Source organism: Herpailurus yagouaroundi, unplaced genomic scaffold, assembly GCF_014898765.1.
Source record: "Herpailurus yagouaroundi ecotype Mexico unplaced genomic scaffold, PumYag 184, whole genome shotgun sequence".
Taxonomy (NCBI): Eukaryota; Metazoa; Chordata; class Mammalia; order Carnivora; family Felidae; genus Herpailurus; species Herpailurus yagouaroundi.
The window spans coordinates 10,992,491-11,018,548 of record NW_024412415.1 but is presented as its reverse complement, the minus strand read 5'-3'; the positions used below and the strand labels follow the sequence as shown (position 1 = coordinate 11,018,548).

The following is a 26,058-nucleotide window of genomic DNA, read 5'->3' as shown; positions in this document are numbered from 1 at the left end:
GCTGTTTTAATGAGACTACCTGAAACCTTTTGGTAAGGATGAGATTAGAGATTCTTAAACCTATATTAAATATAATTTATATGTATAATCAACATTCTTATTCAACAAGAGTAAGAATTCTCGGGGCGCCTGGGTGGCGCAGTCGGTTAAGCGTCCGACTTCAGCCAGGTCACGATCTCGCGGTCCGGGAGTTCGAGCCCCGCGTCAGGCTCTGGGCTGATGGCTCGGAGCCTGGAGCCTGTTTCCGATTCTGTGTCTCCCTCTCTCTCTGCCCCTCCCCCGTTCATGCTCTGTCTCTCTCTGTCCCCCCAAAAATAAATAAACGTTGAAAAAAAAAATTAAAAAAAAAAAAGAGTAAGAATTCTCTACTCATACTGAATATTTGTACTTAATGCTTTTATACCACAGTAAATAATATGCTACTATGCATTTTTTAAAGGTTGAATATATTTTATTTCTGAAAGAAACCTTGGTATTGTAAATGAACACAATTACAATTTCCTATTTGGATGAAAACAGAACAAAGATACTGTCAAAATATATCAGTCCATATCATACCACATAGAATTTTACTTTTACTCAGTAGTTTTGCTAATTTTAGGTAGCTCCATTACAACAGTATGTCTATTATAGCACAAAATAACACTTCAGTGATCCACAACAAAATTCTTCATATGTTTACTATTTATCATTCCCCTGCATGTTTAAAAGATGAACAGGGAAGCCTCATATCCCAAATATGGGAGCTCCATTGCCAGAAAACAGAACTCTCTTCATAAAGTCCTTCAAGAACAGAAATAACACCACAAAGCCAACAAGACTAAGCTCCAGCATCTTCTTAAAGAAGTCTCTTAGTACATCTGCTATAACATAAATACTTACATTCTGAAAACCCTGCATTCTGCAACACTAAAAATAACAAGGCTTAAGGAAAAAAATCAGTCAATGCCCCGTTAACTCTGTAACCATAGCACCAACAAAAACAATGATTGGGACACCTCCAGAGATAACTTGGACACCCCAGTGAGGCAGCTAACAGCAGCTGAAATGCTACCTCAGAGCTTAATAAAAGGTAATAAAAACAGAAGGAGAAACAAGGGCTTATGGGAGCTGAGAGGAGCTTTAAGCCAGTAGGGCAAAAATGGACACAAAAGGAAATGCAAACTGCCACGTGAGAAATGTCTCTGCTAGATCACAGTGTACCTCTCTAGGAGGCAACCCCCCATTGCTAATTATCACTTCTAATTAAAAACTGTGTGTGTGTGTGTGTGTGTGTGTGTGTGTGTCTGTGTGGGGCTTTTGTTTCTGTAGCAGCTGAATTGAAAGTTTTTTACTTTCCTGATGAAATATAAAATTCAACTCCCATTACTCAGGATCCCCTTGTCCAGTTCAGGAAAAAATCATGTATAAAGCAACACATCACCCATGTTATACTGACACTATTCCCCTATTTACCAATAGTCTAAGCTAGCTGATACTGTGGAACTACATGTTTATTGTAGCAGAAGAGACTATACTGTGGTCAATTAAAAATACATATAGTATTTTTGCATACATAAAGTATGTAAATACATACAGAAAGTAAAAATATTTTAGCTTACATCTCTAAGGAGGAAGAGGAAGCCAGTTTTTTTTAAGTTCATTTATTTTGAGAGAGACAGACACAGTGTGAGTGAGAGAGGGGCAAAGAGAGAGGGAGACAGAGAATCCCAAAAGGGCTCCATAGTGCCAGAGTGGAGCCCAACGCCAGGCTCAAACCCATGAAACCATGAGATCATGACCTGAGCCAACACCAAGAGTCAGAAGCTTAACTGACTGAGCCATCCACCAGGAAGGTAGTATTCTTAAATCTCTGAATCCCAAGGGAAACACACAGAACTAAAGAGGCAACAAAAACTCAAGGTGAAAATAACAGCAAAAACAAGGGGACAAGCTATCTTCCTTAAATTCTAAGCAGATGAAGACACACCAACAGCCACCATACCTGAATGCCCACATACACTAGTGTAGAATAAAGGGATCAACAAGGTGTGTGACACACCTGAGAACAAGAGAAGCCCAAAACAGCTAAAAGGTAGGTATTCAATGTAAAGCATGGCAGGTCAATGTTAAGACGGGAAAAAGTTGTGCCCAATCTAATAGCAAAGGGGGTCCATGGTGAGAATGAAACAACAGCTCCTATGAACTCCTAAAACTGACCAACTAAGGCTCTCTTCTAGAACAGGGCTCCACACTAAGGGGAAACTGCTGGGAATGGGATCAAAATTGAGTAGCAAAGAAACAAAAGAAAAGAAGAAAAGCGAAGTTTCAGATAAACATGAGGTAAGAATAAAGAGACAGGAAAACTCAAAAAGTAATCACTATATTTTTTAACACTACACAAAACTAGTTAGAAAAGATACCCTGTGGGGGTGCCTGGGTGGCCCAGTCAGTTAAGTGTCTGAGTCTTGATTTCGGCTCAGGTCATAATCTCACAGTCTGTGGGACCAAGTCCCACGTGAGGCTCCATGCAGACAGAGAAGATCGTGCTTGGGATTCTCTCTTCCTTTCTCTCTGACCCTCCCCTGCTCATGTTCCCTCTTTCATTCATAAATAAATAAATAAATAAATAAATAAATAAATAAATATTTAATTAAAAAAAAACACATATATTTGTGTGTGTGTGCATATATATAAAGAATGACATCAGTAAAAGAAGCATTATAGATAAAAATTATAACTTATTTCAAAGCAAAAGACTTACTAAGAAAACAATACGAGACACACATCAAGAGTTAGAAAATTTCAAATCAGAGACAAAATAATTAGACATAAAAGAAAAAAATCACACATTGCGAAAACGATCAACTTTTTCATAAAAGTGAAAATTAAAAACCTGGCATCATCCTCATTATTTTAGTCATGCTGTGCCTATGTTATAGCAGTTCTGAATTTCGGGATAAAAAAAGAGATGGACCTTGAACATCAGGAGTTTATGCTCTAAGATACAGAAGGATGCTTTACTGTAGTATCAGACATAAAGACTGAACTAGAACAGACATAAAAGTGAGTAAACAACAGATTAGGTCTTTAATTATTTATTTTTTATTTAGTAGGCTCCACACCCAGCATGGAGCCCAACATGGGGCTCAAACTCACGACCTTGAGATCAAGACCTCAGCTAAGATCAGACCCTGAGATCAAGACCTGAGCTGAGATCAAGAGTCAGATGCTTAATCAAGTGGGCTAACCAGGCACCCCTAAATTATGTTTTTTAAAAGAAACAGAAGATAAAATGAGGGAAAATTTTAAAGACATCAAAATATTACAAATACTGAAGATAGATAAAGAAGATCCAATGGACAGAAAATAGTAGTCCCTGAAGAAGGAAACCAAATCAAAAGTATAGCAACAGAACAAATAACAGAAAGTTTTCCATAAAGAAAAGATTTTAAATTACATGTTGAAAGATATGTTTAACTAAAACTATCAACCCAGAAAAGCAAACAAAATATATCCTAAACTTCATAGAATTTGAAGGAAAAAAAAAAATCCTTTGGAGATCAAAGGAAAATCACTTCATTTATAAAGGTAAAAAATTAGATTATCATCAAACTTCCAACAGCAATGGTTTTATGTCAGAATAAAATGGAATAACATTTAAAATAATTACAAACAGAAAAGGCTACCCGAGTATTTTATATGCAGCAAAACTGATTTTCAAGCTTAAAGAGTACTGTTATCAATGTGCAAGAATATTGTTCCCATGAGTACTCTCTGTGGCATCTACCAGAAAATGAGCTTCAGACAACAAAAATGACTACAGACAATGACATAAGAACTGAGGATAAGCATGAAACATAGTGAACGTATGTAGAACCTTTGTAACTAAGATAAATGAGGATTAAAAGATAGTATGGAATGACTATAGGCTCAGAATGTACAGATATAAAACTATAAGAAAACAGATAAGAGATAAAGTTTTTTTTTTAATTGCTCACTTTAAAGTCATTCTGAGACAGAAAACAGAATTCTTCGCAGCTGATCTACACAAGAAGTACTAAATGAAATTCTTTAGGCATAAAATAAGTAATACCAGATGGGATCCTAAACCTATAGTAAGGAATGAACACCACTAAGGCAAATATGAGGAAATATAAAAGACTCTGTGTTCACTACTACTGTACTTTTACTAGCTATCTTCAAAGGTCATATTTGCTATAATCTCTGTAGCCTCATTATGATCCAGTAAATTATTATATTGAAGTCTTAAAGCTTTTAATAGTGTGTATATATATATATGTGTGTATATAAACATGTATATATATGTACATATACATACATATATGTATAGGTAGATATATGTATATATATATGGAAACATAGTAAGAGTACTCTGAATATTTTGCTTTGCAGTAATACCAAATTAGGTTTTTACAATTTTGTCTAGGGGTGCATGGGTGACTCTGTCAGTTAAGTGTCTGACTTTGGCTCAGGTCATGCATGATCTCACGGCTTATAAATTCAAGCCCCACACCGGGCTTCATACTGACTGTGTGGAGCCTGCTTGGGATTTTCTCCCTCTCTGTCCTCCCCCACTTGCATTCTCTCTCAAAAAAAAAAAATTTTTTTTTGGTCTAAAACACTTATTTTGAAATTCACTAAAAATTTACAATAAAATTCATAACTTTATAATTAACAATGAATTTTAAAAAAGGGAGATTAGACAATTTGTGGTTTCACTCCATTATTATACTGACGCAAAGAAACTGACATAGAATTCTGACTCACAAAAGGGGAAAACTACTCTAAAGAATCTGGATCAAACTGCAAATTACAAATAAGAATATGATAAAGTTATTTTCCTTTAGCTGTATAAATATTATTGTTTCATCATGCCTTATATAATAGAACATACTCAAAGTTATGGTGCCAATTCAGTTCCACTATCATTTGAGAACACTCATTCAACATTTAAAAAAGGAATTTAATATTTTAAATGTACACATCGAGTTTTTAAAAGCCAAAAATCGTTATAATTTTTCAAACTAAAAAAACTGAATCACCGAGGAGTGACTGGGTGGCTCAGTTGGTTAAGCGTTCACCTTCAGCTCAGGCCATGATCTAACAGTTCATGAGTTCAAGCTCTGTGTCAGGCTCTGGGCTGACAGCTCAGAGTCTGGAGACCACTTTGGATTCTGTGTTTCCTTCTCTCTCTCTCTCTCTCTCTCTCTCTGCCCCTCTCCCACTTGTGCTCTTGCTTTCCCTCTCTCAAAAAAAACAAAACAAAACAAAAAACAAAAACAACAACAAAAAAACCCCACAAGACAAACAAGAAACTGAACTACCACTGAAATATCTTAAAGAGTAAGTTATACTGCATTGGTTGAAAATGTGCACATATTACTCACTATCTGAGAGACTTATAAACTCTTGCACAGTAGACATTGCTGGAAGCCTGGTGAATAAAAAAGTCAATGAAAGAAACAGGCTCTTTCACTTCCCAGAGATAAAGTAACTCTGAATTAAAGACTTACCTGCAAAAACAGGAAATTAGTTAATATCTAGTCTGTAGAATTGTACTTTTGCCTTACAGATATGGCCAGACTTTCTGTTTTGACTATATTTACCTAATACTAGCATCAACTAATTATCAAAGATCTTCTTTACTGTGAATGTGTGGTAATAAACACAAATGGGGAGTAATTTTTTTGTGTCTCAGTTTATCCTGAAATAACATGTTGAACATTTGTGCTGACTGTGCAACAGCAATGGTAGATATTAACTACTGTCACCTTAGCACAAATTAAGGCAATGACACCCAATAGTTACCGTATTATTTACTGCCATGCACTGGCAGGGGGAATAAAGCCAGTTCGACTTAAGAATGTCCCTGCTGGGGGCGCCTGGGTGGCGCAGTCGGTTAAGCGTCCGGCTTCAGCCAGGTCACGATCTCGCGGTCCGTGAGTTCGAGCCCCGCGTCGGGCTCTGGGCTGATGGCTCGGAGCCTGGAGCCTGTTTCCGATTCTATGTCTCCCTCTCTCTGCCCCTCCCCTGTTCATGCTCTGTCTCTCTCTGTCCCAAAAATAAATAAACGTTGAAAAAAAAAAATTAAAAAAAAAAAAAAAAAAAAGAATGTCCCTGCTGAAGCTGTAAGATTAATTTAATCTCAACCCTTAAATATGTGTTAACATCCTGTAGGATGGTAAGTACAACAAAATACTACAGCTGCAAACTTGTGCTTCCACAATTGTCTTGAATAAAAAGTATCTGAGTGATTATAAGCTGAATTACACCACTTTTCTGATGGAAAAGTATTTTTACTAGAAGTAGACTTCTTAAAAATTTTTAAATGTTTGTTTATTTTTGAGACAGAGAGATGCAGAAAGCACGTGCAAGTGGGAGAGGGGCAGAGAGAGAGAGGAAGACAGACACAGAATCCGAAACAGGCTCCAGGCTCTGAGCTGTCAGCACAGAGCCGGACATAGGGCTCAAACTCACAAACTGTGAGATCATGACCTGAGCGAAAGTTGGACACTTAACCAACTGAGTCACCCAGGTGCCCTGGTATTTTCTGACAAGTGAACAAAGTAAGCCTGCCACTTCAAGAAAAACTGACACTTTTTGTTGCCAACAATAAAATTTGAGCTTTCAAGCAAAAATTCGAATTTTAGAAAACTTAGACCCAGCACCATAAGCTTGACAGTTTCCCAGTACTTAACAACTATCCTGTTGAGATCAATGGGGATGTTCAGAAATGTAATTTTTAAGTACTGAATAATGAAATATATCAGTATATCAAAGATCTACATAATTCAGTGAACCAATATCTTCTAAACAATCAGTGTATAGTGTTACAAAACCATACATACACATTCCAAGTGCAAGACTGACTAACGAAAAGATTATTGCAATCCTTTCAAATTTCATCTTGGAACAAGATAAAATCATTTGACAAATTTTGGTATAGTATCAACAGACTATCAAAATTATCTAAAAAAGATAGTAAAGTACTCTTCTGTTTACCAAATACATGCAAATATGGTTTTAAGTGCTTCAATGATAACAAACTACCTTGTATGAAGTCAACATTAAAGAGATTTGCAAAACTGTAAATAATGTTATGCTCCCATTAATTTCCTTTTTGTTTTTAGGAAATACTTAAAAACATATTATTGTATTAACATGTAGTGGATTTATAATTGCAATTAGAAATGAATATTTTCAAAATTCCTCAGTTTTAATATCTAATGAGATATACTGATAAATAGCTCACATAAACAAACGTTCTTTAGAGTTTCCAATAATTTCTAAGAACGTAAAGGAGCCTGAGATCAAAAAGTTTAAGAACACTCGCTCAAAAGAAACTACTAATGGAAATCACAAGAAAAAAGTTAAGAAGTCACCCCCTCCCAATGGGGAAAAAATCTGAACTGGCAGTTCACAAAAGAAAATCCACATATGGCCAATAAGCACATTCAACTTCATTAATCATCAGGGAACTACAAAATAAAAACACAATGAGATAACCACCCACCCCTGTAGAAAGGCTAAAATTAAAAAGACTGGCAATATCAAATATTGCTAAGGATGTAGGCAACTGGAACAGTCAAACAATGCTGGGTAGAATGGTACAAATACTCTGGAAAACAACTGAACAACTTCTTAAAAGTTAAAGAGTCTTTCAACAAATGGTGCTAGGACTAACAGATATTAATATGCAAAAGAATACAGATGGACTCCTACCTCACACCATCTACAAAAATTAATTCAAAATGGATGAAAGAGTTGAATATAAGAACTAAAACTATAAAATGTATAAGAAAAAAACTCTGAAGCTTGTAAGAAAAAATTTGTAACAATTATAAGAAAATTTGGGCCTAAAACTTTATCACCTTGAGTTTGGCAATAGCTTCTTGGACATGACACCAAAAATATAAGCAACAACAACAAAAAATAAATAAATTAGACTTGATTTCATCAAATTTAAAACTTTTGTGCTTCAAAGGGGTCTAAAAGAATGGGAGAAAATGTCTGCAAGTCATTTATGGAACAAGGGACTTATATCTAAAATATATAAAGAACTCTTACAATTCAATTATCAGAAGACAAAACCCAATTTAAAAATGTACAAAGATTTAAAAGACATTTCTCTGAAGAAGTTACAATGGCCAAGCTCATGAAAAGTGCTCAGTGTCACGGGTCATTAGGAAAATGTATCAGAACCACAATGATACCGTTTCACTCACTAAGATGGCTATACCTAAAAGAACAATAACAAGTGTTGTTGAGGATGTGGAGAAACTAGAACCTTTAACTTTGTTGGTGGGACTGTAATATGGTGCAGCGATTTGGGAAAACAGTCTGCAAGTCCTTAAAAAGCTACACAGGGGGGCGCCTGGGTGGCTCAGCTGGTTAAGCGTCCGACTTCAGCTCAAGTCATGATGTGTCATGATCTCACAGTCCGTCCCCGCGTTGGGGTCTGTGCTGACAGCTCAGAGCCTGGATCCTGCTTCAGATTCTGTGTCTCCCTCTCTCTCTGACCCTCCCCCGTTCATGCTCTCTTTCTGTCTCAAAAATAAATAAAACATTAAAAAAAAAAAAAAAAAGCTACACAGAATTATCATATCATCCTGCAATTCTACTCTTCAGTATATTCTCAAGAGATGTGAAAACAGATTTCCACAATGGGACGCCTGGATGGCTAGGTCCATTAAGCATCCGACTCAGGTCATGATCTCGCAGTCTGTGAGTTCAAGCCCCACATCAGGCCCTGTGCTGACAGCTCAGAGCCTGAAGCCTGCCTCAGATTGTGTGTGTGTGTGTGTGTCTGTCTGTCTGTCTGTCTGTCTGTCTCTTTCTCTCTGTCCCTCCCCCACCTGCACGCACATTCTCTCTCTCAAAAAGAAACATTAAAAAAAAATTTTTTTAAATAGATTTCCACAAAAAACCTTGTATGTGAATGTTCACCAGGAGTCACCTTCATAATAGCCAAAATGTGGAAATGTCCATCAACTGATAAAATGGATAATCAAAATGTTGAATATCCATGTTATAGAATATTATTACTTGGCAATAAGAAGGAATGATGAAATGATATATGCTACAACACAAATGCACACTGTGCATATATTGAAAGCTACTGAATTTATACCTTAAATGGGTGAGTTTTACGGTATTGCTAATTATGTAGGTCTCAATAAAGCAACCACAAAAAAAATTAACATGCATTATTAGACTTAGCAATACCAATCTGTTTAACTTAAATATATGTCCATACATGGGCTCAACACAAATATTCATAGCAGCTTTATTCATGATAGCCAAAAAATATATACAATCCAAACGGAGACACAAATTATGTTATGCAGTATACTCACACCAACAGAATTCTGGATGGAGGGCAGAATAAAGTATGAAGACACGCAGTAACATAAGTGAATCCAAAAACTTTACACAGAGTGAAAGATGTAAGAGATGCTATATGACTACAATCATTATGAAACTCCAGAAGAGATTTATGTGATTTATAACAACAGCAGATAGATGGTTGTCTAGAGTGATAACTGTGAAACTGTCTGCAAAGACTGTAAGGGTTTTTGGGCATGAGTGTATAAATCTGTTAAAAATTCATGACAATATATACTTTAAATGAGTGTGTTTGTGTATAATTGTAAATCAAGTTAATTTTTAAAAGTTAATACAGGAGATAGAATGATATTCTAAAAGATAACTAGTTTACCAAAAGAAGGCATAGGAAAAAAGAGAAAAACAATGTTGTAAATACAGAGTAAGATTAATAAACTCATATTAATAATTACATCTAACTAAATATGTCAACTTAAATATAAATACATAGGGTATATTTATACACAAAAGGAAAGAACAATATCATGCAAATGCTAATAAAGTTGTGTGGCTATATAAGTATTAGGCAAAGTAAACCTCAAGGCAAATTTACTAGAGATATTGAGACATTTCACAGTGGTAACAAGAACAATTTATATTCCTCACAAATGTATATACACCTAACAAGAGAACTTAAAAATATATGAAGAAACAAAAAAATGACAGAACTGAAAGGCAAAGTAGACAAATTCACAATAACAACTGGAGATTTTTAACACCCCTGTCTTAGCAATTGATAAAACAAGTTTAAGATATAGAAGATTGAAATATTATCAGGGTGCCTGGGTGGCTCAGTCGGTTAAGTGCCCGACGTTTGATTTCAGCTCAGGTCATGATCTCATGGTTTGTGAGATCGAGCCCAGCTTCAGGCTCTGCACTATCAGCATAGAGCCTACTTGGGACTGTCTCTCTCCCCCTCTCTCTGCCCCTCCCCCGACTCATGCACTCTCTCTCAAAATAAACTAAAAGAAAAAAAAAGAAATATTATCAACAAACCTGACCTACACTAATTAATTCTAGAATATGCATTTTTTTTCAAATACACATGGGACACTCACCAAGATAGACTATATGCCAGAAAGTATAAAAAAAATACCAAAGAAATGAAATCATACAGAGTATATATATTCTTAGATCACAATATTAAATTAGAAAACAATTAGAAGATATCTAAGAAATGCCCAAATATCTGGAAATTAAGTAACACATTTCTAACTAATCCACAGGTCAGAAAATAAGTCACAAAACACACGCACACACGCGCGCACACACACACACGGTAATAAAGATAAAATCAGATGAGCAACACCAGGTGATGTATTTATAGAACTGCTGAATCACTCTATTGTACACTGTAACACTGTATGTTAACTAACTAAAGTTAAAATAAAAACTTAAAAATATATATATAATCAGAATGCATGGGAAAGCAGTACTTTGAAATTCACAGCTTTAAAACTTACATTAGGGGGGGTAACTGGGGGTTGCCAGGGTGACTCAGTAGGTTGAGCATTAAACTTCAGCTCAGGTCTCTATCTCATGATCCGTGAATTCCAGCCCCACAATGGGCTCGCTACTGTCAGTGCAGAGCCTGCTTTGGACCCTCTGTCCCCCTCTTTTTCTGTTCCTCCCCACTTGGCACTCTCTCTCTCAAAAATAAACATTTGGGGCGCCTGGGTGGTTCAGTCGGTTGAGCGTCCGACTTCAGCTCAGGTCATGAACTCATGGTTTGTGAGTTCGAGCCCCACAAAGGGCTCTTTGCTTGTCAACACACAGCCCGCTTTGGATCTTCTGCCCCCCTATCTCTCTTTGCCACATGCTCACTCTCAAAAATAAACAAACATTTGAAATGCCTGGGTGTCTCAGTCTTCGGTTCATCAGACTGATGCTCTGAAGCATCAGACTTCGGTTCGGGTCATGATCTCTCGGTTTGGGAGTTCAAGCCCTGCATCAGGGTTGTGTTGACAGCTCAGAGCCTGGAGCCTGTTTCAGATTCTGTGTCTCCCTCTCTTTCTGTCCCTCCCCCACTCATCCTCTGTCTCTCTGTGTCTCTTAAAAATAAACATTAAAAAAAATTAAAAATAAATATAATAAACATTTAATAAATAAATAAATATTTAAAAAATAAAATAAAACTTACATAAAGGGAGGGGCACCTGGGTGGCTCAGTTGGTTAAGTGTCCCACTCTTGATTTCAGTTCAGGTCATGAGCTCAAGCTCCCTTTCAGGCTCTGCACTGAGAGCATAAGGTTTGCTTGGGATTCTCTCTCTCCCTCTCTCTCTGACGCTCCCTGGCTGGAACACTCTCTCCCCCTCTCTCAAAATAAATAAATAAACTTAAAAGAAAAAACTTACGGGGCGCCTGGGTGGCTCAGTTGGTGAAGTATCTGACTTGATCTTGGCTCAGTTCATGATTTCACAGTTTGTGAGTTTGAGCCCTACACTTGTCTCTGTGCTGGCAGTGCAGAGCCTGCTTGGGATTCTCTCTTTCCCTTTCTGTCCACCCCCCACTTGAGTGTGCTTTCTCTCTCAGAATGAATAAATAAACTTAAAAAAAAAAAAAAACTTACATTTTGGGGGGAAAAGTGTTGTATCAATGATCTAAGCAAGGGGCTGGCTGGCAAACTATAGCCCAGAAACCAAGTCCAGCAAGCTGTCTGCACATAGCCAGCAAGCTAGCAATGTTTTTTCCCCACCAAAGATTTTATTTATTTTTTTAAGTAATCTCTACATCCAATATAGGGCTCAAATTCACAAACTTAAAGACCAAGAGTCACATGCTGTACTGACTGAGCCAGTTAGGGAAACACATATGATTAAAACTGAAATATGAAATAGAAAAGCTAAACAGCCCCATATAAATTACAGAAATCAAATTTATAATAAAAGCTATCTCACAATAAATTCTACTACTTATTTAAAGAGAAAATAATACTAAGCCAATATAAGTTATTTTGGAAATAAAAAGTATAGGGAATAATTCTTGACTTGCTTTAAGATCCAAGCACCATCCTGATCCTCAACTACTACAGACCAAAAACCTCATGAACACAGACATAAAAATCCCTAAAAAAAAACCCAGAAAACAAAAACAGCAAACCAAATCCAGCAATACAAGTCTGGTTTTCCATTAAAAAATATTTAATGCAGGGGTGCCTGGGTGGCGCAGTCGGTTAAGCATCCGACTTCAGCCAGGTCACGATCTCGCAGTCCGTAAGTTCGAGCCCCGCGTCGGGCTCTGGGCTGATGGCTCAGAGCCTGGAACCTGTTTCCGATTCTGTGTCTCCCTCTCTCCCTGCCCCTCCCCCGTTCATGCTCTGTCTCTCTCTGTCCCAAAAATAAATAAACGTTGAAAAAAAAAATTAAAAAAAAAATATTTAATGCAAATTTAAAATTTAAGAGAAAATCTGAAGAACATCTCGATAGATGGAGAAAAGTCTTTAACAAAATTCAACACGATATTTTTAGAAAACCAGGAATAAAAGGAAACTTCCTCAAATGAATAAAAGATAACTATGAAAATCATTTAGTTAATATCATAACTAATAGTAAACAAACTTTTCTCTAAGATCAGCAACAGGAGGTGTTTCCTCTCACAACTTCTACAGGGCACTGTACTAGAGGTCCTAACCAATGCAGTAAGTAAAAAAAAATAAAATGTCTAAAGATCAGAAAATAAGAAAAATTATAGTTATCTGCTATGTATGTTCATGTATGTATAACCAATCAACCTGATGTTCTACTTTTTGCATTCCATAATAAACAGTAAAGTACTTCATTAATCTAAGATGTTAAAGAACAGGTCTAGAGACTGACTTATATTAACTTTGGTAGGAAGGAAGAAAATTCCCAATAAAACCACAAAGCCTGGTAGTACAAAGGTTAGAGTTTTTCAAACACAGGGTACAACCGCACAGTGGACCGTGAAATTAATTTAAGGTATTAAAATCATCTTTAAAAGGGGAATAAGAAGAGAAAAGAAAAATCAAAGCACATCAAATATGTTAAGGGTGAGTTTTGTTTCACATACATGAATGTAGTAAAGGCTAGATTTCTTTCTGAGGGTTATACTTAAAAAAACTAAAAACACTGATTTAAGGGTCGCCTGGCTTGCTCAGTCAGCAGAGCATGCAACTCTTGTTCTCGGGGTTCTGGGTTCAAGCCCCACATTGGGTGTTGAGACTACTTAAAAATAAAACCTTAATAAATAAATAAACAAACAAACACTTAATATAACAGAAGAATTTTATTATTTCTTTAGAATTATAACCATAGGCAAACTGATGACCCTTAACTACAACAGTGTAACAGTATTTAGATAAGAACGGAGGAAAGACCATTTTGTTATGGAAAGACTCTAGAAACTACTATTTGGAAATGTATACAGAGATTCCTGGTATAAAGCAAATATATTTTAGTTGTAAGGACTTCACTTCAAATATAGATCAGAAATCTCATTATGCTAAAAGCAGAAAGACTGCATGTCAACAATTCCTGAGTGCTTTTGTTGACAATTGCATAATTCTGAAATCAGAGAAGTAAATGTTTGAATCATAAAATCTGGATTTGAAAGAGAGCAGAGATTTCATTCATCTTGTTATGGGCTGAATTGTGTGTCCTCCATTAAATTCATATGTTGAAGTCCTAACCCCCAGAACTGCAGAATATAACTATATTTGGAAATATGCCTTTTAAGGGGTAATTAAGTTAAAATGGAGACATTTGGGGGGGGCAGTGCCTGGGTTGAATGACTGACTCTTGATTTGTGAGATCAAACCCTGTGTCAGGCTCTGCATTGAGCATGGAGCCTGCTAGATATTCTCCTTCTCTCTCTGGCCCTCCCCACTTCTCAAAATAAATATTTAAAAAAATGAAATTAAATGAAATTAAAATAAAATAAAATAAAATAAAATAAAATATGGGGTCCTATTAGGATAGGCCCTAATCCAATTATGACTGGTGTCCTTACAAGAAGAGGAGATTACAACACAGACAATATAAAGGACCGAGGGGAACTATGGAAGAACATAACAAGAAGGCAGCCATCCAAGTCAAGGAGAGAGGCCTCAGAAGAAACCAACCTGCTGATTCCCTGATCTTGGACTTCTAGCTTCTCAGCTGTAAAATAATTTCTGTTGTTTAAGCTACCCAGTCTCTGGTGTTAGGGCAATCCTAGCAAACTACTACATACTCCTTATATTCATAAATTAACAACCTATGTTTGGTTTACCTAAATACACTCATGACTAATTTATACAAAATTAAGACTAGAATACATATTATAAAACTTGGTAGTAATATAAAAATATAAAAACAAGTCAGCGATGATAAACTAGCAAGCACCCACAGCCACTGATCCTAGCCATCTTAATAGTAAACAAAAGAGCAAAAAAGTAGGGTGATATGAGGAGAGCACATTCAAAAAGTCGGGCACCTGGGTGGCTCAGTCAGTTGAGCGTGCGACTTCAGCTCAGGTCGTGATCTTATGGTTCGGTTTGTGGGTTCGAGCCCCACGTCAGGCTCTGTGCTGACAGCACAGAGCCTGGAGCCTACTTCGGATTCTGTGTCTCCCTCTCTCTGCCCCTCCCCCTGCTCACACTCGGTCTCTGTCTCTCTCAAGAATAAACATTAAAAAAAAAAAAAAGTCGGGCTCCTGAGACAGGCATGAAAGCAATGTCAGATACCTTAGAAAGGACTACAGCTCAAAAGAAGGCTTATCTAAAGAGTTCACATACCTTTTTGTTTTAGTGTTTATTTATTTTTGAGAGAGAGTGCAAGTTGGGGAGGGGCAGAAAGAGAGAGGGAGACAAAGGATCCTAAGCGGACTCTTCGCCACTGACAGCAGAGCACCCAACGCGAGGTCTCAAATCTACAAATTGTGAGATCATGACCTGAGCAGAAGTTGGGCCACTCAGGGGCCCTGCCACGTATCTTTAAAAGCCTAAAAGCAGACAAAAACGAAAGGAACCAAAAAAACAAAAGAGACAGCACAAGGAGTTGTCTAACTAACGTGGTTTTAAAAGGATACTTGTAGAGGTAAGAGCAGTAGTTTATTATCCAGCCAGAATAAAAACAGAAGATGAAAATATATGCAAAAAATACTAGAAGGAAAAACTTCCTATAAAAAGAATAAGCTTCAAGCAGCTTTGAAATGATGATAGAATATAAATGACAAAATGGTTAGGTAGCATAGAATATTCAACTCTTACTTGCTTTCATCAAAAAGAATTTTCAATCCTTACACAAGATTCTATTAAGACATTATCTAGGGGCGCCTGGGTGGCTCAGTCGGTTAAGCGGCCGACTTTGGCTCAGGTCATGATCTTGCGGTCCGTGAGTTCAAGCCCCGCGTCGGGCTCTGTGCTGACAGCTCGGAGCCTGAAGCCTGCTTCCGATTCTGTGTCTCCCTCTCTCTGACCCTCCCCCGTTCATGCTCTGTCTCTCTCTGTCTCAAAAATAAATAAACGTTAAAAAAAAAAAATTAAAAAAAAAAAAAGACATTATCTAGCTACTTTGAGAAAGGATGGTATAGTAGAAAGAGCACTATATGAGTGTCAAAGGTATGAGAGTCAAAGGTACCTGGGTTTAAATTTTTTTTTAACATTTATTTATTTTTTGAGACACAGGGAGCGTGAGCAGGGGGAGAGGCAGAGAGAGAGAGAGAGAGAGAGAGAGAGAGAGAGGGAGGGAGTCAGACTCTGAAGCACGCTCCAGGCTCGGAGTTGTCAGCACAGAGCCTGACCCGGGGTTCAAACTCAAGAACCATGAGATCGTGACCTGAACCTAAGTCGGACACTTAACCGACTGACCCACCCAGGGGCCCTTGTAACTGGGTTTAAACCTCAGTATTGTTGCTTATTGTAGAGGCAGTAGTGCATACTGGGATTAAAATGTAGGCTCTGAAACCAGGCTTTCTTGGCTTTAATGCCAGTGTTGCCACTTAAAGCTAAGTAACCCTGTACAAGTTATTTAACTTCCTGTGCCTTAGTTTCCTCATCTGTAATATAGAGATGATAGCACCTACTTCATATGGTTTGAAAGTCTTAAAGAAGTTATTATGCTTAAAGCACTGAGAACAATACATGACACATATTAATTGCTCAATTGCTGACAGTTATTACTGTTCTATTTGTTCTTTATCGTTCTTTTTTATTCGGACATTACAATTATTGTTGTTATTGACATTGTGCAAGTTACCTAAATTCATTAGGCCTAAATTTTTCTCTTCTATAAAATAACAAGATAGTTATAAGAATTAAGGAGATACTAGATATAAAGCACCTAATTAAATATATTCAATAAACATTAATTGCCAACCCCCACCCAAATTTTGAAAAAGATAACACTGTATTCAAGATACTGAACATAAGCAAGCACTGTATAGATTCTCAATAAAACTTTAGAATATATTATCAAAAAGATGATTTAATGATAATAAGAAATAACGACTAAAAGCCAGTATAAGCTCAACAGGAATAATACATGACAAGCTAATTATTTACTTTACTTCTAACATAGGGTTAGTAGACTGGGAGAAAAAATAAATGTACCTTGATTTTAGCAAGACATTCCAATACTATTTTTCATAATAACCTTATAGAATATAATTTAAAAATCTATAATGAATAAGAGTACAATTAAATGATTTTGTGGCTGCAGGAAAACTCTTGCCCCCCCCCCAAATTAATGAATAAGACATTAGCTTGCAAACAGGTTTGGCCCTATTGTATTTATTAACATCTTTTATTTTTAATTTAAGATCTTTAGGTAGACATTAATGAAATATCCAAGATTTTGGGAAAGAAAGAAAGAAAGAAAGAAAGAAAGAAAGAAAGAAAGAAAGAAAAATATCTGTAGGAAAACCCTGGGTGTGTAGTTGACACAGGCAAAAATTTGCTAACTAACAAAGACAGATCTTACTACTAAAGGAGAAAAAAAAGCATGATATGATATGCTATGATGCCACATTAATAAAAGAATGCCCAGAGGTACCTGGGTGACTCAATCAGTTGAGCATCTGACTTCAGCTCAGGTCATAATCTCACAGTTCGTGAGTTCAAGCCCCCATCAGGCTCAGAGTTGTCAGTGAGGAGCCTGCTTCAAATCCTCTGTCCCCCTCTTTCTCTGCCCCTTCCCCACTAGCACTCTCTCTCTCAAAAATAAATAAACATTATAAAAAATAAAAGAACGCCCAAATCAAAAGAATATGAACAGGGGTGCCTGGATGGGTCAGTTGGTTAAGCATCTGACTCTTGATTTCGGTTCAGGTCATGATCTCAGGGTCCTGGGATCCTCCTTAAGATTCTCCCTCTTTCCCTCTGCCCCTCTCCCCAGCTTGTGCACATGATCTCTCAGAAAGAAAGGAGGGAGGGAGGAAGGAAGGAAGGAGAGAGAGAGAGAAAGAAACAAAGAAAGAAGGAAAAAAAAGGAAGGAAGAGAATACAAAGAGAAGTCAGAAGACAGAGGAAAAACCTATCTTTCTATCAAGTTCCTTTCTTTTTTTTAACCCAAATCTTGGATTACTCATTAATGTCCACGTTAAATACATACAATGAATAACACTATTTATAGAGTGCATTAAAATTTCTCAAACTGCCTTTTCTGTTTGCCATCTAATGTAAAAACAACTCTGAGGCAGACAAAGCAGTTAAAATTAGTCCCATTTTACTGTCTTCTTAAGGTTCAGAGGGGTAAAAGAATTTCCTCAGATCATTCAAGTTGGTCCAGAGTATGAATGTGAAGCATGTGACTCCAGGTCATATCCATTTTTTAACAACTTTCCCCCCTCCTTAATGAAGTAATACATTTTCAGTGTACAAGTGTTACAATTCAGATAGAGAAATCATCTCCCTAAACAATGTATTAATTAAACTCACATAAAATAAGGAAAAATTTCTTTTACTTTTCATAATACTATGCTGAAAAAACAGAAGGCAAAGTGGGTCAGTTAAGTAGAATAAGTAATGTTTTCTTGAATGGCCATTATATATTTTTTATGTTACTACTCTTAAAATAACACCAAAATGTAGACATTTCCTTAATCTACTAGCAATATTGAGATTTCTCATCTTTGCATGCTTAAAGAAAATAACCTAAACTTCAATTTTAAGTACCAGGTAAAACCATTACCTTGGGTGTGCTTCCTTTAATGAATTTTTTAATTGAAGACAACAAGCCAGTTTCATTTTTCGGTGGTTTTTCTCCCCCTGAAGGCAGACTATCATCAACCTCTGAATATTTCCTCTTTGCTCTAGCAGTGCGTTGTGTTTGGATTTGATTTGATTGCTGAGAAGCTTTCCGTGTTCTCAGCCTCATCTTTTATGGGTGCCACATATAAAACTACAAGAGAAAAATAACAAGGGTTATTAAAATTAAACCTAGCATGGCCAAATGTGCCCACCTTCTAACTAAAAATCCCTTGGTGTAGGTCTCCAGAGGATTAAATTAAGAAACCAAAATTTTAAGGAAAAGGATGCTTTGAACTTTTACATACTCTCCCAAGTAACCTTCCCAACAGCTTCTGAAATATTTTACCCTATGATCTAATAAAAATATGAGTAACACCAAAAAGTGTGCATACTCTTTCCACAGCACTGTGCAACCTCCACCCATGCCAATATTACCATTCATTCAACCATTCAGTCAAGAAACATTTATTGAGCACTTACAACATTCAAGGCACTGGGCTAGGATAAGCACCTCATAAACAGTAAACCACATACAGAAGATTTTTGTCTTCTGGAGCTCATAATGTAGTGGGAAAACCCTCAATGAATGAATTAATTACCTGAGCATGATTCTAATGATCAATAATCATGCAGTGTAAAAAGAGCAGTTGAATCATTCATTTTATAAGATCATTTTATCTTACCACACATGATACTTTAAAAATCAAATTCACATCGAAAAGAAATTATGAGGCAATCTACTTGAACTCTCTCACTTTATAGATGAGAAAATTAATGGCTGACAAAACTGTATCAAGACAGAGGTAGTTAAGAATATACCCTAAATTAGAATCTGAAAGAGAATATAAAAATTACCAAAGTAAGAATTAAGAAATGTGAATTCCAATCCTACTTCAATCACTGCTAAACTATAGTCACTTAACTGTTTTTTCAATTATATAAAGAATACATTCATCTTACCATCCTGAGCTTCAAAATGAAAAAGGAATTAGAAAAGACTATAAACTGCAGAGAACATTAATGCTACTCACAATAGTGAATGCATTCACAGAAAAGTCTAACTCCTTTTAAGCATTCCCAAAGCCTAAAGATGCCAAAAATCCTGGCAAAGGGTAGTTAGTCTTCACCGACTTATGCTTAAGACATTATGTCTTTACTAAATCAAGAGTCACAGAAAAAATGTTAGAAACTTTTAGGAAGTTATACATACATACACACACATACACAATCTACTCCAACAAAAACCCCACACTCAAAGGATTCATCAGAGAAGTCCCTAGACACCTTTACAAACAACTATTTTTTTCCCTATAAACAAATGGTACTCAGTTGTAACTCTCCATCCCAAAATAAAAATGCTGCCTTTTTCCCTGAAGAGTCAAAGTTAATTCTAAAGTGATTTATCATTCAAGGCATGTATTATTTACTTTAAAATCCTATTTAAAGTACGTAAATGATGTCTTAATTCCTTAATTCTTCAGCACAGCACTCCTCAGAAAAGGAAAATTCGCATATAGCAAATGCAAGGGGGAATTCTCAAAACTATTTTTAATCAATTTCTGTAATTTTTTTAAATTAGAGAGCAAGTGGGGAAGGGGCAGAGACAGAAGCAGAGAGATCATTTTAAGCAGGCTCCACGCCCAGCACAAAACCCCATGCAGGGATCAATCCCACGACCCTGGGACCATGATCCAAGTGAAAATCAAGAGTTGGATGCTTAACCAACTGAGCCACCCAGGTTCTATTCTGAGGTCTTTTTTGTTTTGGGTTTGTTTTTTTTTTTAATGTTTGTTTATTTGAGAGAGAGAGAGAGAGAGAGAGAGAGAGAGAGCGCGCGCATGAATGGGGGACACAGAATCCAAAGCAGGTTCCAGGCTCTGAGCTGTTAGCACAGAGCCTGACAAAGTGCTCGAACTCACACACGAACTGTGAGATCATGACCTGAGCTGAAGTCGGCGGCTCAACAGAGCCACCCAGACGCCCCTATTCTTGGGTATTTTGGGGGAAAAAATTTGTTTTTTTAAATTACAGAGGGGCACCTGGGTGACTCAATGGGTCATGATCTCGAGCCTTCCCTCCCTGGCCCCCCAACAGGGCTCCTCACTGGGAGTGGGGCCTGGTTAAAATTCTCTCTCTCAAACAAACAAACAAAACACCTAGGAATGAATCTATCTTAAACCCAGAATCATCAAATAGTAATTATAATACCTTATGAAATAATGCACTAAGGTAAAGTAGGTCTTAAAAGACTAAAAGCATATAGGTTAAGTCGTCTTACAGAGTTTGGCTCATTAAAATTCCAATACTTATTGGTCATCTGCTACTAAAATGTTAAGGATGAAAACTATCTCTGCCCATGAGAATCATAAGTCTGGCAAATAAATATATGTATCATAGTGTATATATAAAATTCTACATCACTCCACATGAAGAAGAGTGAAGACATTTCTGGGAAAGCTTAGGAGAAAGGTTCTTTGAACTCAAAAATAACCAGTGAGCATTTACTAGAAAGAAAGACATGAGCATTTAAAGAAAGAGTTGAAATGTAGAAGATTTTTGTCCATTCCAATAGTGAACTGTAAAAGATGTACTTAATAGGTCTAAAAGGGCTGGGGCAGTCAAGCTCTCATGAACTTTCAAAACTGACTACTCAGGCAACAGATAAAGAAAACATATACTTTTCAATTTCTCATGAAATACTTACCAATAGGCAATATGCTGAGACATAAAAAAAAGCTAAATAAATTTAAAGAAAAATCTTACAAAGTATGTTCTCTGACCACAATTACAAATCAAAAACAAAAATCTTAAAAGTACCAAATACTTGAAAATTTAAAAATATATTTATAAATAAATCATGAGCCGGGAGGAGGAGGAGAGGGGTGGGGAGAAAAGGAAATAAAAGCACAAGGGAAATAAATTTTGGACTAAAAAAACCAAAGAGCACATCAAAATGTCTGGGATATAATAAGCAGCATTTAGAGGGAAATTATAAACATATATGCACCTAACACCAAAGTCTCAAAATATATTAAGTAAAAACTGTCAAAAGTGAAAAATAGACAATTCAACAATAGTTGGGTATTTCAATACCTACTTTCAATAATGGACAGAACTAGACAAAAAGCCAATAAGGAAATAGAAGACATGAACAATTCTCTAGACTTAAGAGATACATATGGAACATTCTACCCAACAACAGCACAATACATAATATTCTCTAGGACAGACTACATGTCAGGACGCAAAACAAGTCACAATAAACTTAGAAGAATCGAAATCATACAAGTATACGGTCTCCAACTACACTGGAATGAAATTAGAAATCACAAGGAAAGAAACGAGAAATTAACAAATATGCAGAAATTAAACAAACTCCTAAACATGTAAGCATTGTGTCAAAGAAGAAATCACAAGGTGAATTAGAAAATACTTCAGGATGAAACAAAACCACAAATACCAAAACTTATGAGATGCCCCAAAAACAGTGCTCAGAGGGAAATTTATGTAAATGCTTATAATAGAAAAAAAACCTCAGGGCACCTCGGTGGCTCAGTTGGGTGAATCTCTGACTTTGGCTCAGGTCATGATCTCACAGTCTGTGGGTGCGAGCCCTGTGTCAAGCTCTGTGCTGACAGCTCAGAGCCTGCAACCTGCTTCAGATTCTGTGTCTCCCTCTCTCGCTCTGCCCCTCCCCTTCTCTCTCTCTCAAAAATAATTTTTAAAAAGTAAAAAACAAAAACAAAACAAAACAAAACAAAAATCTCAAGTCAGTAACAAAACTTTTCACCATAAGAAACTATAGAGAGAAAAACAAACTAAATCTAAAGCAAGCAAAAAGAAGGAAATAAAGAATAAAGCAGAAAGAACTCAAGTAGATGATTTACAAATAAACAAGAAAATAGTGAAGCCAAAAATTTGTTCTTTGAAAAGATCAACAAAACGGACACACCTTAAATAGACTAGCGAAGAAAAAAAAGAGAGAAGACTCAACCTAATAACGTCAGGAATGAAAGATGGCTCATTAATACCAACCCTACAGAAATAAAAACAATTTTAAGGGAATACTATGAACAATCGTACACCAACAAATTAGACAACCTAGAAGAAATGGATTAATTTCTATAGAGACACAAGTAAAATGGGCTCGAGAAAACAAAATCCAAAAGATTGCATTAGTGATAATTTCTTTAAAATCCAAAAAAAAAAAAAAAAATCTAAGAGATTGCATTAGTGATAATTTCTTTAAAAACCTCCCACAAAGAAAAGTCCAATTTTAATGGCTTCACTGGCGAATTTTACCAAATGTCTGAAGAATTAACACCAATCCTTCTCAAACTCTTCCAAAAAATTGAGGAATACCTTCCAACTCAATCTATGAGGTCGGCATTGCTCCGATACCACAATCAAACAAAGACACTACAAGAAAAATTAAACTACTACTCAATATCCTTTACGAAAATAGATGCAAATATCCTCAATAAAATACTAGCAAACCAAATCCTTTAGGAACATAGATGCAAATATCCTCAATAAAATACTAGCAAACCAAATCCAGCGGCTTAATAAAGGGATTACACACCATGACCAAAGTGGAATTTATTCCAGGGATGCAATTCTGGTTTAACATATGAAACTCAACCAATATAATACACCATGTTAAAAGAATAAAGGAAAAATTCCGTATGATCATCTCAACTGATGCAGAAAAAAAAAGCACAATTGACCACACCCAACACCCTTTTCACAATAAAAATACTCAACAAACCAGAAATAGAAGGGAACATCTTAAACCTGAGAAAAGGCAGCAACGAAAAATCCACAGCTATCATACTGCATAGTGAAAACCTAAATGCTTTCCTCTTAGGTAAAAACTAAGACAAGGATGTCCACTCTCACCACTTCTATTGACATTTCACTGGAGGTTCATGCCATGGAATCAGGCAAGAACAAGAAAATTTTAAAATTCACATTAGAAAAGAAAAAGTAAAACTATCTCTTTGCAAAGAACATGACATTGCATGAAAAATAACCACAAAAGCAGAAACCATAAAAGCAAAAACTACTAACTGGACTTCATAAAAATTAAAAAGACCTGAGACTTCATAAAAGCTAGATGATTGGCCACAAACATATGAAATGATAATACTCAATACAATTCACCATCAGAAATGCAAGTTAAAATCAAAACAGAATACTAATCTACACTTACTTGAAAGGCAAAAATTAAAAAGACTGACAACAAACGATAGCAAGGATGTGGAACAATGAGCACTCTCATACTCTGCTGGTGGGAACATAAGGTTTTTGGTAGAAGTTGAGCAATTTCTTTCAAACAACGCCTCACCCCTTGATCCAAGTTTTTATCCAAGAAAAAATGTAAACATGCCCACAGGATACTTTTACAAAACTGTTCCTGGCAGGCTTTATTTACAATAGCCCCCCAAACTGGAAACAACAAAAATGCTCAAGGACAGAAAAATGAATACTGTGGTGTCTTCACACAGTGAATAATTAGAAAACAGCAATGATCAGGGGCGCCTGGGTGGCGCAGTCGGTTAAGCATCCGACTTCAGCCAGGTCACGATCTCGTGGTCTGTGAGTTCGAGCCCCGCGTCGGGCTCTGGGCTGATGGCTCAGAGCCTGGAGCCTGTTTCCGATTCTGTGTCTCCCTCTCTCTCTGCCCCTCCCCCGTTCATGCTCTGTCTCTCTCTGTCCCAAAAATAAATAAACGTTGAAAAAAAAAATTAAAAAAAAAAAAAGAAAACCGCAATGATCATCATTATCATCAACAACATGAAAGAATCTCAGACATTATGCTGAGCAGTGGCAGCCACAAAAGAGTACATATTTGATGACACCATTAAAAAGAAATTCTATTAGAGGCAAAAATAATCTGAGGAGAAAAATCAAAATAGAAGTTGCCTTGGGGAAAAGAAATGACCTGTATGCAACAGAGTATGGATCTATTTGTCAAAACTTATAGCTAAAACCTATGTATTTCAAAGTATGTAAATTTTACAAAAATGTATATCTGTAAAAAGTTCCTATAAACAATACTAACCAGCTAGCAAGAAGTTGGGAGTGGGTGGGGATACAAATCTAAAAAACATACAAAATATTAGTAACTACTTAAAAAGAATGATAGTTTTATAGGACTTCATAATGCCATTCTGTCTACATTGTGCATGTTTGATATTTTCCATTAAAAATTAGCAACAAAAGGGGCACTTAAGTGGCTCAGTCAGTTAAGTATCAGGCTTTGGCTCAGGTCATGATCTCACGGTCCATGGGTTTGAGCCCCGCATCAGGCTCTGTGCGGACAGCTCAGAGCCTGGAGCCTGCTTCAGATTCTGTGTCTCCCTCTCTTTCTCTCTGCCCCTCCACTGCTCACGCTCTATCTCTCTTGCTGAAAAATAAACATTAAAAAAAAAACAAAAACACCTTATTATCAGAGCTACAGACAAGGTTCAGCAGTGAAACAAAACTGAATTAAGTCAAAATAGAGTAGGGCAGTATCAAATGAGAAAAGCAAAGAGAACATCTACAAAAAGAGGGGTGGAGGAACATAAACTAAGCAATCTTCCATACTTTTTAACATGGTAAGAAAATAACAGAAAGCTCCGTTTAAGTCAGCAACTGTCCTGAACCAAACCTTTTTCCAAAAGTTCAAGGAAACGAATTTCACATTAAAAAGTAACAGAAATTAGATCGGAGCCCATACAGTCATCATAAGGAAAAAAAAATTGAGAAGCAAAATAAAATCTCTAACTTTCTACAGAAAGATTGCAAAAGATAAATCCACAAAAGCATATCACATCTACACACTATTTCCAAGTATGCTTAAAGACATTAATACTAAGGAACAATTTTAACCAGGATTTAAGGAAAGGGAAAAGAAGCAAAAGAACTTGTAAAAATTTAAGAACAAAAAATCATTTCTAAACTAGACTAAAAAAGAAGGAACAAAAAATTAAATGAACAGATAGAACAAAGACGGAATATTTTCACACATTAAAAAAGATTCAACACAGGGCGCCTGGGTGGCTTAAGCATCCAACTCTTGATCTCAGCTCAGGGTTGTTGAGTTGAAGTCCCACACTGGGCTCCCACAAGTGCACTTGGAGCCTACTTTAAAAAAAAAAAAAAGATTCAAAGATTCAAGGGTGCCTGGCTGGCTTACTTGTGGAGCAATACAGCTCTTGATCTTGAGAGTTGTGAGTTCAAGCCCCACATTAGGAGTAAAGATTACTTAAAAATAAAAGTCTTGGGGCGCCTGGGTGGCGCAGTCGGTTGAGTGTCCGACTTCAGCCAGGTCACGATCTCGCGGTCCGTGAGTTCGAGCCCCGCGTCAGGCTCTGGGCTGATGGCTCAGAGCCTTGGAGCCTGTTTCCGATTCTGTGTCTCCCTCTCTCTGCCCCTCCCCCGTTCATGCTCTGTCTCTCTCTGTTCCAAAAATAAATAAACGCTGAAAAAATAAATA

The 26,058-nt window shown here is 36.6% G+C and overlaps 1 protein-coding gene across 4 annotated transcripts in view; it reads right to left on the bottom strand.

The window, feature by feature from the left end:
- The window catches only part of CTDSPL2 (CTD small phosphatase like 2), an 83,950-nt gene that overhangs the window by 37,958 nt on the left and 19,934 nt on the right, over nt 1-26,058 (bottom strand). For all 4 annotated transcript variants that reach the window (XM_040492549.1, XM_040492547.1, XM_040492546.1 and 1 more), the window contains exon 2: nt 18,517-18,726. In XM_040492549.1, the coding sequence (XP_040348483.1) occupies nt 18,517-18,702 (186 nt within the window). In that variant the 5' untranslated portion in view covers nt 18,703-18,726. The remainder of the gene's footprint in view (nt 1-18,516; nt 18,727-26,058) is intronic.